The sequence below is a fragment of the Cavia porcellus genome, unplaced genomic scaffold, assembly GCF_034190915.1.
Source record: "Cavia porcellus strain 051 isolate PalLab524CR breed Dunkin Hartley unplaced genomic scaffold, mCavPor4.1 scaffold_8, whole genome shotgun sequence".
Taxonomy (NCBI): domain Eukaryota; kingdom Metazoa; phylum Chordata; class Mammalia; order Rodentia; family Caviidae; genus Cavia; species Cavia porcellus.
Genome location: NW_026947491.1, coordinates 10405967 through 10421478, shown reverse-complemented (window position 1 = coordinate 10421478; position 15512 = coordinate 10405967). Strand labels below are relative to the sequence as shown.

Here is a 15512-nt window from a genome sequence, read left to right as displayed (position 1 = left end):
ATGCATCATCCTCTTTTGGCACTGATGATGCCTTGGGGAAGAGAATAGGAAAAACTACTAAAGTATCCTCAAAGAAATCCAGGTTAAGACAAGGAACTGTAGGCAAAGCAGTGTTTGGCTTTTTAAAACAATAATTTACAGTAGTCAAAATTGAAACTAAATTTAGTACAGCTATGGAAATTCAAGGAAGATGAAAATTTACATGAACATGTTGATGATTAAAAGAAGTCACATGCTGAAATAAAACCTTTGGAAGAGGGTTTTAGGAAAATAAATATGTGCAGGCCATAGAATGGAAGACCCAGAACTCAGGGAAAATAGTAATTATTCCCTACTGATGTGGAATCCATGGCAATAAAACATTAGCAGGACACTAGATCCACAAAGAATCCTGTGCTTCACATAGGAGGCAACTAATAAACACTAAGAGAATGGAGGAACACATGAGAGACGTTTTTAATGTGAAGTGGCATCAGTAATCATATGCAACCAATGATTCTTGTTGTTCAAGAAATACCTTAAATGTGCAAGAATAGTATAACCACCAATGAAACAAATGATTCCATAAAGTAGAAGTGACAGAAAGGAAGCAAAACTTCCTTCATGTGACTCCACAGATGTAATCATTCAGTACTAAATCACAATAGTGCTTGACTTGTGTTCATATACATAATAAGTTACACAAATATGCATAAGTGCACATATAAGAAATTGGATGGTAAAATGTATTTAATACTATAAATTACAGAACAAATATAAGCAAACCAGGGATGCAGATAAAGAAAAGTTTATTCCAATATAGACATAATAGATATTCCAAAAGAAAGTTAAATTAGCAAAAATGTATGAACTGTAGAATATTGAATACTGAAATGATCATAATAAACATTAATATCAAAAATGCAAAAGTATTACAGATCAGTATATAGATAATAATAGTTATAAAACACTCCAATAACTATTCTGCAGATCTGAAATTGATTCGGAGCACAATGTATAACTTAAAAATTTAATGTCATGACAAGTAATAATAAAAATAATCATCCAACAAGAATTTTAAAATAGTGTGAAAAGGTCTACATACAGAAACACAATGTGAAAATCAAAGCACTAATAAAAATAGAAACAAGTATTAAAAAGTGAAAATACACACAATTAAGAATTCAATGAGAAATTAACCATAGACATGAAGAATTTCATGCAAAATTTTCTATTTCAAATGCAAAATTTTCTTTAAAACAGAATAGCATGTTTGATTTTAGATTATAGTCTTTGAAATAACAAAGAAGCAAACATGCACATAAATAGTCCCACATATTATCACATGTGATTTATTTTAAGCACTCATGCTTTTAATGGTATTTAAGTCATTCTGGAAAACTTGATATAAATATGCAATTGTGTGTTTGTAATCAAGTTCATTGCAGAATTATTTTCAATAGGAAAATTGGGAACACTATAGTGGATGACCTTTGAAAAAGCATCAATGAAACAAAGTAAGATATATCTACATCCTGGGTGCAGTGAGTGATAGGAAGTTGAGGCATCGTTCCATGTGTGGCATAAAGCAAAGTTCCCCAGAGAAAGTGATACAGTGGTGCATGCATGAATTGGGTGTGGATAGATGGTAGAAGTTACCCCCATAGAGAAAGAATTAGGATAGGCATCTAAGTAACTATAGCATGCGTAAGGTTGCATAGGCATAATCCACGTAAGGCTGATTAAAAGCCTTGTATATGGGTAGTTAGCCACATATGGGCAAAAGAATGGAAGGAGAAACTAGAAGATTTGGTTGGTAAAGGTAATATCTCATATCAACATTCATTTAGTCATGTATCACTTAACAAATAATTACTGTACAATTAGTAAAGCCTGGAGTGTGATATAGTTAAATTTACTTTTAAAATTACCTAGAGAAAGTATAGTTTCAGAACTTAACAACCATAGACCAAATATCATATATCCAATGCCAAGAATTATACTGTGTTGTAGGATGTTATATCAATTTATATAAACACTAAAATATGTATGTATGCATACATGTATTGCTAATTTTCGTTTTCAATTCCTAGAAAAAAACTAGTTAAATTATTAGCCAAGTGAGGCTCTTGGGAAATCATTCTTTGTTTCATTTTCTTGGTTATTTGATGTTTCTACTTGTCTTAGTTACTTTCTTGTTACTGAGATAAGATATTCAGTGCCCATAAATTAAAGGAGAGATTTATTTTAGCACACAGTTTGTGGAGGTTTCAGTCCACAGTTGGCTGCCTCCAAGGCAGGGTGGTATGGTGGAGGAGAAACAGTCCATGGCAGGGTAGGCAGAAAGCAAGGACCCAGACAGGTTACAGGCCTGTTAGTTGGTGCCACCCACACCAAGGATGGAGCTTCTCTCTTCAGTAATGCCTTTGCCCACAAATTTGCTAGATCAGTCAGTGAATTAAACCAGTATCACACCCATGATCCAGTATCACACACCAATGACCCAGTCACCCCCAAAAAGTCACCCCTCTGACCTCTTGAGGCTTTGGGGGGGATGTTGATAGAGGAAAAAATAACACTACTTCAACCTTAGGAATGATTCTTATCCATGTCCCCTGTTAATGTTATGGAATTTATCTTTTTCATTGAAAATTTAAAAATTGTTGTAAATAATCTACTGTTTCTGTGATTTTCTAAACATTCTCATTTCTTAGTCAGCCTTCATTATTTTTTCTGTAATTACTCACAGAGTACTTTGTAAAAGTTGAAGTCACGAAGGTCACACTGAAATGAGCTTCCTCCATAGAGATGGTAGGAAACAGAGGCAGATTTTAAGGTAAGGTATGCAGGGGAAGGGGGTATATACATCTGCAAAATGAGTGTAACGTATTAAAAAAGTACATTTCTCAAAATGCTCCACTGTGATAACATTGGCAGCAGCTTTACAAACTCCTCTACAGTTTTTCCAAATTTCCCTTGGTTAACAGCTCCTGAAGATTTACCATACTGCCTAGAATCAATCAACACATGTTTGTCTGCCAAAGAAAAATCCTCCACAATGCTCTACTCACTTGCATTTGCCAGTCCACATCTTCCTGTTACCCCCTGATGACTTGTTTTAAACTCAGGATCCAGGCAGCAGTAGGGAATAGAAATCAGAGCCACCCCAGAGACTTGCCAGGGAACCTCTTGTGAGAAAAGTTCTGTCTGTACTCATTGGTCACCCCTCATTCTCCAATAAAGAAACTAGATTCTATTTGCTCGTTCATTAATCTGTAACAACTATTTAATAAAGCTTGGTTATTTATCTGGTAATGAAACACAGACATGAATAAATGCAGGTGTTGCTGTAGGTGTCTTAAATAATTAAGCTAGTTAAGCAGATAGTGGCAATAACATATGATTTGTGGAATGAGTGGCCAGGTGGGAGGATCCTGCAATCCCAGCAATTCAATGAATTCTGTCTCAGGATTTAAAAAAAAATAAAATGATAATGAGGACTGGGGACACAGCCCAGGGTGAAGACCATATACAGTGTGGGAAGGAGAAGAGGAGAAGACTTTTTCTGGAGGATATCGTGTAAATTTTATCATGAACTAGAGTGGGAATTATCTAGAGGAAATGGTGTATGCCACCGAATGATACAGGGAGGAAGAGGTGTTTTCTCACTGGCATATACAGGTATTAGATGAGTTCATTTAACTTTTTTTAACTTAAGCATCTGAGTTTCTTAAAATCAATTCCTACATCTGGAGTAATTCAAGGTAATTTATACATGGTAACGTATAGTAGAAAAATGAGCATTTTGCCTTAGAAAGGTTTTCCTTTGGTTACATATTCAAAGAGCCATTCAAGTGATCATGTAATTTCCATCCTTAAGACAGTTTAGAAGTGACTCTGTAGGCTCACAGAAAAGAAGATGAAAGTAAATATTTATTGGCACAATTCATTTTCTCTTAAGATTTCAGTCGTGCTTTGGATCAAATAGAGCTAAAAGACTTCAAGGTTCCCAAGGCTAAATATCCTGAAGCTCTCACATAAATTCCAATGCTATCTTTCATATTAGAATATATTAAAAGTGTCTTTGGTGATCCATAGGAAATGATTTTATTCTTACGCATTCAATTTGAAATAAAATCTTCCTAGTACAACACAGACATTCATAATTCACTTAATGTTTGCTTTATGCATCTAAAAAGAAAATAAAAATTAATGCATGATAGTGAAAAGAGTATTTTCTTTTGAAGACCATTTATTTATTTATTAAAAAATTGTTGTAGTGCTAGATACTAAAAATGCAGGTGAATGAGACAGGTGTGATTCTTGTCTCTGTAGGATACATTCTTGTGAAGGAAATGAACAACAATAAATAAGCCATTAACAAATACAGGTTCTAATAAATGCTATGAAACAAGTAAATGGGATTATCTGATCGGGCATCACTTAGGGCTGCCATGTTAGGTAGGGAGTAAAGAAAATCTCCACACAACAAGTGATCTTTAATCGAAGGCTGTGTGAGTCAGTTTACAGGTATGTAGATTGAAGATCATAACTACCATCTGATAGGGCTCTTGACAACATCAAATGATACCATCAATTACAGTGCCATGTACAGTGCTTTTGTTAAGTAAATAAATAATAAATGTTAGGATCAAAATAGTTGCTTATAGAATACACCCCACCCCCCTTGCCTCTTCTTTAGCAGAGGCTGAGCTTATGCAAGTACCTCCGTACTCTGAAAAACAGTATGGAATTTCAAATTCTCCTTCTTCCTAGAATATTAAGATACTGAAATCCAATTAAGAAATGCCCCAGTGCTTCTTTAAAAATTGCAACTTAACTTGTAACAGCTCATTGGAGTGCAGGAAGAGGGGGTACATGGGGTGACAGGGCTGGGCACAGGAGGCCAGGGGCAGGCACCCTGTGGCTCTTCTTCTTCCTCTCCATTTCGCCCACTGCATCTTACCCATGCTGACCAGAGCTCTGGAGCTTACCTGCGGAAACAAATCTCCCAAAGGCAGGTGACAGCCACAGAGAGCACAGGAGCATATTTAACCCTGGGATTTCATGAAGTTTGGGCTTTCTTGAGTATGCTGAGGGTAAAAGTTGAATTAAATTTTTGAGAAAAACGATGACCAATAATATTTTTGGCCGTTATGCTCCTTTTGTGCAAGCCTCCATCCATGCTGTGGCAAAAACTATAAAATCAGTTAAAATCCACATAACAGCTTACATATGATAAAGTATAGTCTAGTACATTATCCAAGAGGAATCTGGTAAGAATACATCAGAGTTTTATTGTTAGCCAGTATTTTCAAAATAAACAAAATGCTACTTTGAGGTATCAGGTGATTTTCTCAATAACACTCAGGTGTTATTGACTTGAGGGAGTTGAATTCCCATTTCTTTTTAAAATTTTATTGAGAGATAACATACGGGCTGTCATGTTATCCTCAGAAGAGAGGTGGAGGGGCTGGGGATTTAGCTCAGCGGCATAAGCACCTGCTTTGTAAGCAGGCAGTCGTGAGTTCGATCCCCGGTACCGATAAAAAAAGAAAAAGACAAAAAAAAAAAAAAAAAAAAAAGAAGAAGAGAGGTGGAAACCAAGCTCGGTCCTGCTGATTGTCTGCCTCTGCAAAAGAGGTTGCAGCACGCGACAGGCAGCCTGCTAGATGGGTTATGGTTAATTCTCCATTCACCTCTCTTCTACATCAACTCTTTCCCTTTGTATCTTGGCTGCTAGGGAGTCCTGAATACATTTTAAATTTCTTCCTGACTGTGGTTATCACCTCGTTTCTTCATGCATTTTCTTTTTTCTTTTTTATTGATGTTTTAACTTTCCTGTGGGTATTTTGTCATTACATTGATATTTACACCTCCAACTGTTTCCAAAACTATATGCATACTTGCATCTTCGTGGGAAGCCTCCTTTAGTCTAGGAGGGAAGCTGGTAGGACATAAATCATAAGTCTACCCAGCTACTCAGAGCAGTTGAGAGGCTTGCAATTCCAGAAAGACTTATTGGGCATTACAAAGCAAAGCCAAAGTTTTAAAGCACATTAACCTGCATAAAAACACAGATCTAAGTGAGCTTGACTTTGTAACCATAACTTTATGTAGAGCTCACTTATTTTACTCAGTTTTTTTTATTTTCAGACCTAAATAAAATGACTCCTTTGTGGGGCCTCCGGTTACATCCAATAGGGCCACACTGAGACTGAGCTTCTGTTATACACAGAAAAAACATAAGAAAGTTCCACTTATAAAAATACTGAGATGATGCAAGAATAATTCACTTGACAAAGCCTAACTGAACTGTGTACAAATTGTCCATTGCTTTGGACTGATATATTTTTAGGTTTAGATGGGAAACATCTCACTGTGTTTTAAGATAACTATAGCTGTGCACATCAAGAATGACAGTAAAGATTTCTCTCTTCACACATAAATAGCAAAGATGCTGGGTTCCTTATATTGAAGTGAAGGTTTAAAAGGATCCTTGAATTTTCCAACTCTAGGGGTATATGTATTTGCATGTGTGTGTGTGTGTGTGTGTGTGTGTGTGTGTGTGTGTGTGTGTGTGCACATGCACATGTATGCAGTTGTGTGTGTATCTGTGATAGTTTTCAAAACTGCACTTGTACTGACTCTTGCCAGTGGGATAATCACTAGATAAATCTGCTTCATGAAAAGATCTTACAGAGCAGGGGTTCCCTAATATTCTGGTTCCCGGTAGAGGGGCTCTTTGTTTATTCATTTCCCTCTACTCTACTGCAGTACTACTGCAAATGAGGAGTTAAATGTCATCGTATGCTCATATTTCCTTAATTTTTTATTAATTTAACACAAATTGTGGTTGAATGTTCATCTCTTGACAACATTCTTAAGGTTATACTATAATGTACCATCTACACTGTGACACTGTAACACTTCTGAAAGCAGTATTATTAACACTCAGTCCCTATAAGTCTTGGCTACTTTTCTTTCATTGCTGAGATAAAATACCTGATCCCAAAAAGAAGGAAGGAAAGGTGTATTTAGCTTACAGTTTGTGGAGGTTTCAGTCCATAATTAGCTGGCTAGAAGGCAGAATGACATGGCATTGGGGCAACACTTCATGGCAGCAGCAAAAGCAATGGAGGGGAAGGAAAGAGTAAGATACTTTTCCCACCCGGCATATTGAACACAAGCCTCCCAAGAGCAGAGTGTAGCACTCATAAAATCTCTGTGCCCTCCTCTTGCACAGGATGAAGATATTTACAAAGTAAGTATCCTGGCTCCCTGCTGAGGCTCTCAGTTAAATGTCTAAACTTCTCAAGTTGACACAATATATCAATCATTACACTGTGTTTTGGGTAAGGTGGTTTAGTCACTCTCTTCAGGGTCACACTGACATAAAAGGGAAGAGGTGAAGCCTGTTTACCTTGGATAAATGTCTCCACATTGTGAAGTTGAGTTCTTTGAGTTGCACCATGGGAATAAGATATTCAGCTATTTAGAATCTCAGAATCCACTTTTCCATGTAAGCATTTTCTCTTAAAAATTTGCTCACTAAAATGATTTTGGAAGCTCATGGGATCATTGGGAAAGTTAGGCAACTAGCACCAATGACATTTCCCTGATCTAAGTGAACAAAACCAAAGCTGAGTCCCAGGTGTCACTTGGTGAAGAAACAGCTCCTCCCTAACACGACTGTTTTCAGTGCTGTTCCCAGGAACGGGCAGTCTAAATAAGAAACTTCCTCTTTCATTGTTGCTCCAAACTGAATTACAGTCTATGTGGCTTTTGGTCACTGGGTCACCTGCTCATGTTTGAGTTGGAAAAGCAACAAGGAAGAGACTGGATGACTGTTTCTTTCACGAAAAAGGTCTCCCGTTAATGCAAAGATGTTTGTAATTGTTGTGGGGTGGACAGGAAATGAAGAAAATATTCATAAGATAGAATAAGGATGTGTGCGTGATCTGTGGCACAGAGTTACTCTCGTGATCCAGTTAAGCAATGGGAAAGTCCACCATAAGTGTTAAAATGCGTGATTCATCGCTATTCTGTTTTGGCATAACCTCGGTTGTATGTAATCCTTTATAGATCACCTACCATTATTGCATTATTAGTTCAGGGACGACAAACACAGCTAATAAAATATTCCAACTACTAATTTAATAGTGTGACACACAGAGAGCTTCAGAAAATGTTCATTAAATAGATACAGATGGCTAAATAAGAATGTTCTTCCAACTTCCCACAGGGAAGGAAAGGGGTCACCTTCATTGTGAGATGTGACTATTTTATGGATTAAGCATTAGATCAGATTCAGGAACGATGTTTGCACACCCAGAAAACCAGTGCTCGTAGAGGTTGCTCCTACCCCCATATATTTCCATGCTCATGTGGGCAGTTTAGTGCCCACTCCCAGAATGATTTGGGCCACTTCTTAAAATGTGCATGTTAAGAGTCAGAAGCATCATGCCACTCGATGAGTAAGGATTATGCCTGGTTGTTACAACCTCCACTTTCTTTGTGCACTTCTACTAATTCTGCATGCTCTGACTCTAAGGGAAAAGCACATAAACTATGACCCTGTCATTTGGGGTCCATGTGACATGGCCACCTGGTGTCCTCTCCTATGGCCCTCTTTGAAGATAAAGGCACAAAATGAAGATTAACGCAGGCTCAGTCCTTGGATCCTGTAAGTGATCTGAATTTATATCCTTTGTGGGAAATTGAATTAACATTTTCAGCTCTTCTTTCCCCCTGAGAAAACAAAGAGTTTAGGTGACTTGTTCTGCTTTATCCTGCTGCTAAGAGCTAAGCCAGAGCACAGTGTGTGTCCTCCAAATGTCGTTAGAAGATGTGAACCAGGGTAGCATCTGTTCTGTTCATGCTATTGGGTAAATCCACATTTCTGAATGTGAGGTTAGAGACCCAGCAGTCAGATATTAGTTCAAGTAAGGACAGGTACCCAAATTGCTCATGAAACTGAAGTAATTTGTGGTCTGTGGTACATTGGCAGAGAAAGTCCCCAAGTTATTACAGTTCTCTTTAAGAATGCCGAGTATCATTTTCTTGTGACAACACCCTTAAACAAGATGAATGGAGGAAACTTGTCCTAATTATGGGTGTTGTGTTGCTAAGGTTCCCAGGATTGAGGTTTTAGGACCATCCATAAGTAATTTCTGGTAGAGAAAAATCACTTTTAGACTAAGAAAATACCTTGAAAGCCTTTCTACTAAAAGTCTCATCTTTGAATTTGTCTCTAGGTGCCTATGTGGTTAGGAAAGGGGCCAAAGAATGAGAGGCAAGCGTGAAGCGAGTGAGGCGAGTGTGCACCCACAAGCAAAGAACCTCCAGGGTCCATGTGAAAATGTCCTTTAAACTAAGGGAAGGTGAGTGTTAAGCAGTCCTAGAGAGAAGACGCAAAGACTGGTCCTTGGACTAGTGGCAGAATTAGGTAGTTACCCAAGATGCACAGTGCACCCGCCTCTGATCCACAAGTGATCCACCATTTCTTTCTCCCCAAGAAGAGACTTTTCAAGCAGAAAAAAGTTCTGATATCCTTTTCCATTTTAATTAAGTAGGGCCCATCCTGAAACTGAGATTCAACAAATCTTATTTTCTTTCAGCTCACACTGGCTCTGAGTTTGTGTGCCTGTGCTTACAAGTGTATATATCAGCAGCTGCATTTGGAATGAAGACAGGAAACACAAAAAAGAAAGCCCTGGAGACAAAAGTACTTGCAATCGAGGTTCAAGATAGATGTAAGATGTGGCTACTTTGGTACCATTAAAGTGTTATCTTTGCTACGTTACAAACAGTCACACGGGAATTCAGCCACTTATTGCTTATTTTCCTAATTAGTGATCTCAATTAGTGGAGTTCCATTTCCCCAGTTTAAGTGCTGTGCTGTGTTGGAGGTTTCCCTGAGCCTGGCCATCCTGTAGCATAAGGAGCCCCACTAGCAGTTGGCATGGAGAGGCATAAAGGGAGTTGGAGACACCAACTGTGTTCTACTTGGGAAGCTGATGGGCTCCCAGGCTCACTGCAAAACCAACAAAGCTGTTCTACCTTGGTCTGTTTCTTAGGATCCCTAGCTAAGGGGAAGGTGAGGAAAGAGAAACACCAGAACTGGAGAGTGCCCTAACGCCACAATTGACTAGGTAATATTTAAAGCAATATTTAGGACAACAGGCTAGCGATGGACCCATACTGGTCCTCTACTTTGTAACTAACACTTTATTAGAACTATAGCCAGGAGAACAGTTTGAAGCCAGTCTGGACCACATAGAGAGTTCAGGGCCAGCCGGAACTAAAATACAACACCCTGTATCAAAAAGACAAGCACACAACAATCAAAACAAAATAAAATGTTGCTTTAATACCCTTTGGATTAATACTCTGAGTTCTTTAGAGGGCTCCGTTTGTTCTACACTAATCATGATTTCTGATATTTGGGTCCTAGATTAAATTCTGAACAGAATATATGCTCAAAAGCTGAGATCACATCTCTAGAATGTGCATATTGACAAAGCACTTAGAAACCAAGGCATGGCTAGAGGGAAGAGGTAGGAAAGGGTTCAACAGGGAAGGGAGAGAGCATTTTTTTCAAATACTGTCAGAATTCCACCTTTCTCACAAGTCATTTATGATGTTTTTGTTCTGGCTAAGGGTATGGCTAAATATTTAACCTGGTCTTCGCCACTTAATAGACTTTTAGAGTTGTACTCTTAATTATTATACTTTTAGGATCTCGATGTGTTAAGTAAGCACAATAAAATACCCATTTCATAGGTTCATATTGTGGCTATCAAATGACATTAGATGCATATAAAGTTGTGAAGCTCAGTTTCTGGTATACACAAGGGGCTATATAAATACTAGCAGTTAATTTCCTTGTATTTGATGCTATCATTGCATTATTTACTAAGTGACTTCTCTATTACATTACATAGTGTACTATTAATGTATTACATGAATAGTAATAGGTATTCAATGTCAAATTATATTACCCATGTTACAAGTTACATACAACATGTTGTATATGTAAATCATATATTTTATTGTCTGCATTTCCTGAAAAACTATTTTGTCCTTTGGAAAAAGAGTTTACACAGTATGCCACTCTCATAGCTTGGGTTTTGCTTGCATTCATTTAATTTGTCTTTTATATTGTTTTGATATACTTAATGCTACAGTATACGAAGTTGTACTCAAGGATTTCAAGGAAAGAGACAATACGGTAACTACTTTTAGGTCAGGATTATCTGGTGGTGAAACACTATTCTGCTTAAATGGTTATGTTTTGATCTGCACTGTTTCGTTGTTATGCCCTCTTTTATCTCAATCTCCACTCCATTATTTACTTTTTAATTTTTATCCTTTTAATTAAAGAAAAAAAATAGCAGGATATATTATAGTAACCCACTTTGACTTTCCATTACCTCGACTTAAAGCCCTGTATTACTCTCACCATCTGGTTTTTAACTGATGTTCCCCTATTCTGTTTTGCTGGATAGTATCAGGTTCGAAAGTTTAGGCATCAGCTGTGAAGATAATGAGATTCATTATAACGCCTATTCTCGTTGACTTTTATCTACTTTTGAAGACCTACAATATCTTCAATGTTTTGGTTTTGTCGGTTTTATTCTTTACTGTTTTGTTCAATTGTATTATAACTAACGATATAGGCAATTCTATTAGAGATAGCGGGAGGCATTATGGTAACCATTGTTGATCACCTTGTATTATGTTTTCACATTATCTATTATGTCCACCCTTTTGACTTGACCGATTCTGTTCTGCTATGTCACATTTGGTTTTACTCTCTTCCAAAAAAGTAATAAGAACCATGGGAGCAATGAAACCCAAAATGTGTAATAGTCATTGTACAAAAGAGAGGAAAAGAAAGTGCTCTAAACTATATAACTGCATGTATATTTAAGCGTATAAGATAGAAAATGATATCACGGAGTTTTATTGGATCATTGAACAGATCTGTTTGCAGTATCATTGATGGAATGTCCACTTTACAAGCTTTAATTTTGTGACTTGAACAATTATTTCTAAGATGACAATATGTAATCCATTAACTAGTGATTTCCTACTGTTCATTTTTTTCTGTAAATCTGTATAACTTGTACCCTTTCTCTGTTTTTTTTTCTTTTCTCCTTAAATAAAATTTAAAAAAAAATTTGTCTTTTATTCAGTTGGTAACATGTTTTCAAAAGAAGTGGTAGTTGTCTTGCTTCCTCCATATTTGTCCCCCTTTTTTTATTTTCACAGTGATCTTGTGAGATATAACCTATTATCTACATTTGCCCCTTGAAGAAAGAGGCATTCAGAGAATGTATGTGATTATCCAAGAAAACTTTCATTTGGATGTAATCTCAATCTAGGCACCATTATTCAGGCTTGTAACCTCAGCAGTTGAGGCTGAGGTGGGTGAAGTCTCACCCAGACTCTCTCTCAAGCAATGAAACAAAAATCTTAAATGCAATCTAACATATCAATCCAGTTGCATTCAACAGTTTGTTTTGTTTTCATCTTTTGCTAGATCACACTGCCTTTCAGGAGTAAATATACTGAATATATCCATTATGGCTCAATAAGTGATCCTTTCACTGGCTTGAGACTGCTTATTGTTACTTTTTCTGAGAAGTCGTTTACTTGTATCTCAGAACCATAGTGGATGTTGCTGTACCATCAGCTACTCTTTTGGGACTTCAGCACTTACTGGACACTGTGAAGTCACTCACACAGGTGGTAACTACACATTGACCTTCCTGAGATTACACAGTGTGCTTTATCTACCTCTGTGCCTTGGAGATGCTCACTTAACATACACTGAATGAAAGAGTTTGCCTGTGTGTACACTCATTTGATAAGAGTGGCAATCCAATCTTCCAGACACAGCCTGAGAATTTACACTGCTTTTCCCATAACGACTTCATCTCTTGATTATTAATGACATTCTTTTCAATTTACTCTATGGTTTATCTTGCAAGGCAAAAAATCACCTAAAAAGCATGAAAGAGCATATTAAACATAGTATGCTTCTTCCAAATTTTATAAATAACTGCTTTTGGGATAGTAATAAAATGTCTGATATCGTATTACTCTGAATTTGACATTGCTTGGGAAGTTCAACTTGACTTCTAGAAAGTCTTGCATTCTGTAGATATTTAATAGCTCTTTCTAGATAGATGGCAAGACCCATGGAAGGCTTTTGGGCTACATAGATGAATACATCACAGCCCCTTCTGAAGGTCACTCACTAGGCAAGAGAGGCAGGAGAGGGACCAGTGACTTCTCAGTATAGTTCCTTGGACACATTTTTGGGAAAACTGAACGAGTGAGGTAAGGTCAGTTCCATCACTATTTTTTGCCATAGTATTCTTCATTGTAATTATGATTGGTGTTATTGGACAAAACTATGAAAAAGTCAGTTTACAAAATGTACTGTATAAGAAAGCACGATTCTTGTGGAAGAAATAAGTTTAGTACAGTGAAACAGAACTCCTTGATACTCTAAGCACAATGCAGTTGGAAATGAACTCAGAAGGCAGCTCAGAGGTGCATGGGGCTGTGAAAGTTCTATATTGGGCATGCACTTGCATCCTGAGTGAAGTCATTCTCCATTGAACAAACGCACTTTTTGAAAAATGAACTTGCGTTGATGAGCTTGTCTGTGGCTTTTCCCTGGGAGAAATCTGATTTAAACAAATTAAATTTCTTCTGCTTTTTAAATTGAACAAGCCAGATCCTCAGACCTATCTCCCTCACTCACATGCTGGAGTGAGTCTAAGACCAAACTATAATTGGTAATTAATAACTTCAGATTCTATTATGGAAGTCTCGTTACAAATTCCATCTGCACAGGAGCTTCACAAGAAAAGTACGTGCTTGGGTTTTGTGGTGAGCAAAATCCCTCTCCGTGCAACTAAGAAGGTCAGAATGACATTGAGACAGGAGACTTTGCCCCCTGGTGACCTGCCTTGGGGCCATCACTGGACATCTGTGCCCCTGCTTGTGCCCACCGTGGCAGAGGCAGGTGAGAAGTCAGGTCCTTCTGCAACCACGTAAACTAACAAGGTGAGTCTCATACAGAAAACTCAGGTTTCTTCCGTTCAAAGTCTTCTAAAGAGTGCTTTTCTTGTACCTATGAAGTCCTCTTATTTCTATACATAAATCAGGGCTTTGAATTGCAACCTCTGAATCCTGCAGCTTCTGAACACTGCTTGACTTGGACAAGACCTAGGGAATCTCAGGAAAAGTGAAGCTGAATATGGTCACAGGTGACACAGAAGCAGTCATGGCACCAGGAATGGTCTTTCTGCACAAATTTCATTTCCCTTGGTTGTCATGTAGTTGGTGGTGGCACACTCATCACAAGGCAGAGGGTCTTCCAATGGTAGTCACACACAATGTGGTCCTGCTGGGCCCACTGTAATCCAGTGGTGAGGTTTCTTCTCATCTTTGCCTAGGGTGAAGGTGAAGTTGTCCATTGAGTCCTGCAGGCAGGATCAGAATAAAATGGGGCACTTGAGTCTAGTACCCAGGTTTTGAACTATCATTGCTTGGATTTCTAGTGCTTAACCACAGTGAGACATCTCTCTAAAACAAGGTTTAGTTTCCTGATCATAGACTAGAAGGATCATGGTCCATTCACTTTCTTATGACACTCATGGGAAAGAGGGATTCCCAGTTTATTCCCTGTGGAGATTTATTCAAACCTCCTGTGCTCTGTATTCACAAGAGGTAAGTGGGAAACATGGTGGCTCACCCTTGTTGGATATAGGAATGGCCTGCTATGCCACTATATGTGGAAGGTGTCTCATATGGATGCTCCCCTACGAAGCATGGAGTCAGGGCCAGAGACAGACAGTCATGCTGTGTACACCTCAGGCTACCCGAGAAGGAATTTGCACATCTGCCTCAGACACCACAATCAGATGCTTATTAGCCACCTGTCTCATTCACTGTTTCAGAAAGTGGTCAGCAGGAAGTGATCAAGCCTGTTTTGGTAGACACCTTCCACCTGCCTCATGGAATAGCACTGTGTATAAAAGTCTGAAAACTCTTGCTCCTTATGTTTCCCTGTATCACATGGAATTGGAACAGGACAAACTATCTGACATTTAAGTAACAGCATTTGACAGTGACCCACAAGCATTTCTAGCACACACATGTAGTATGCTCGCAATGTAGTGTGTGATCCTAGAGCATCTGTACTAGCCACACAAGCGCTGTGCTTTCCATTATCTTGAATGGCTACTCTTGTATTAGGGAGTCCAGAAAGCAAATGATCTGGCCATGCACAATTTAGTGTCCCACAGGAACTTGGTACCACTGGAAGAGAGCTCCTTTTCTGTGAGGACACTGATCTCTAGCAACAACAACTACAGGAAGGAGTTTGAGTGCCTTCAAGCCATACACAGTTCCCTGACCCCACAGCTACTCCCTAATCTGCCTGGACATCTCATGCAACCCACTTTGACACCTGCTGGAAGCCAGGAAGCTAGGTGAGTACAGAGTTGAGT

At 38.2% G+C, this 15512-nt stretch overlaps 1 protein-coding gene across 12 annotated transcripts in view; it reads right to left on the bottom strand.

Moving 5' to 3' along the window:
• The window catches only part of LOC101787092 (ankyrin repeat domain-containing protein 26-like), a 151998-nt gene that overhangs the window by 46506 nt on the left and 89980 nt on the right, over window positions 1-15512 (bottom strand). For 7 of the 12 annotated variants that reach the window (XM_063254337.1, XM_063254340.1, XM_063254349.1 and 4 more), the window contains one exon: window positions 772-14483. The exons of the other annotated variants lie outside the window; for them this stretch is intronic. Coding sequence is in view for 2 of the 7 variants with exons in the window: in XM_063254349.1 (XP_063110419.1) it covers window positions 14388-14483 (96 nt within the window). In the remaining 5 variants the exon portion in view is untranslated. Of the gene's footprint in view, window positions 1-771; window positions 14484-15512 lie in introns of those variants that run through there. 12 annotated transcript variants of the gene reach the window in all.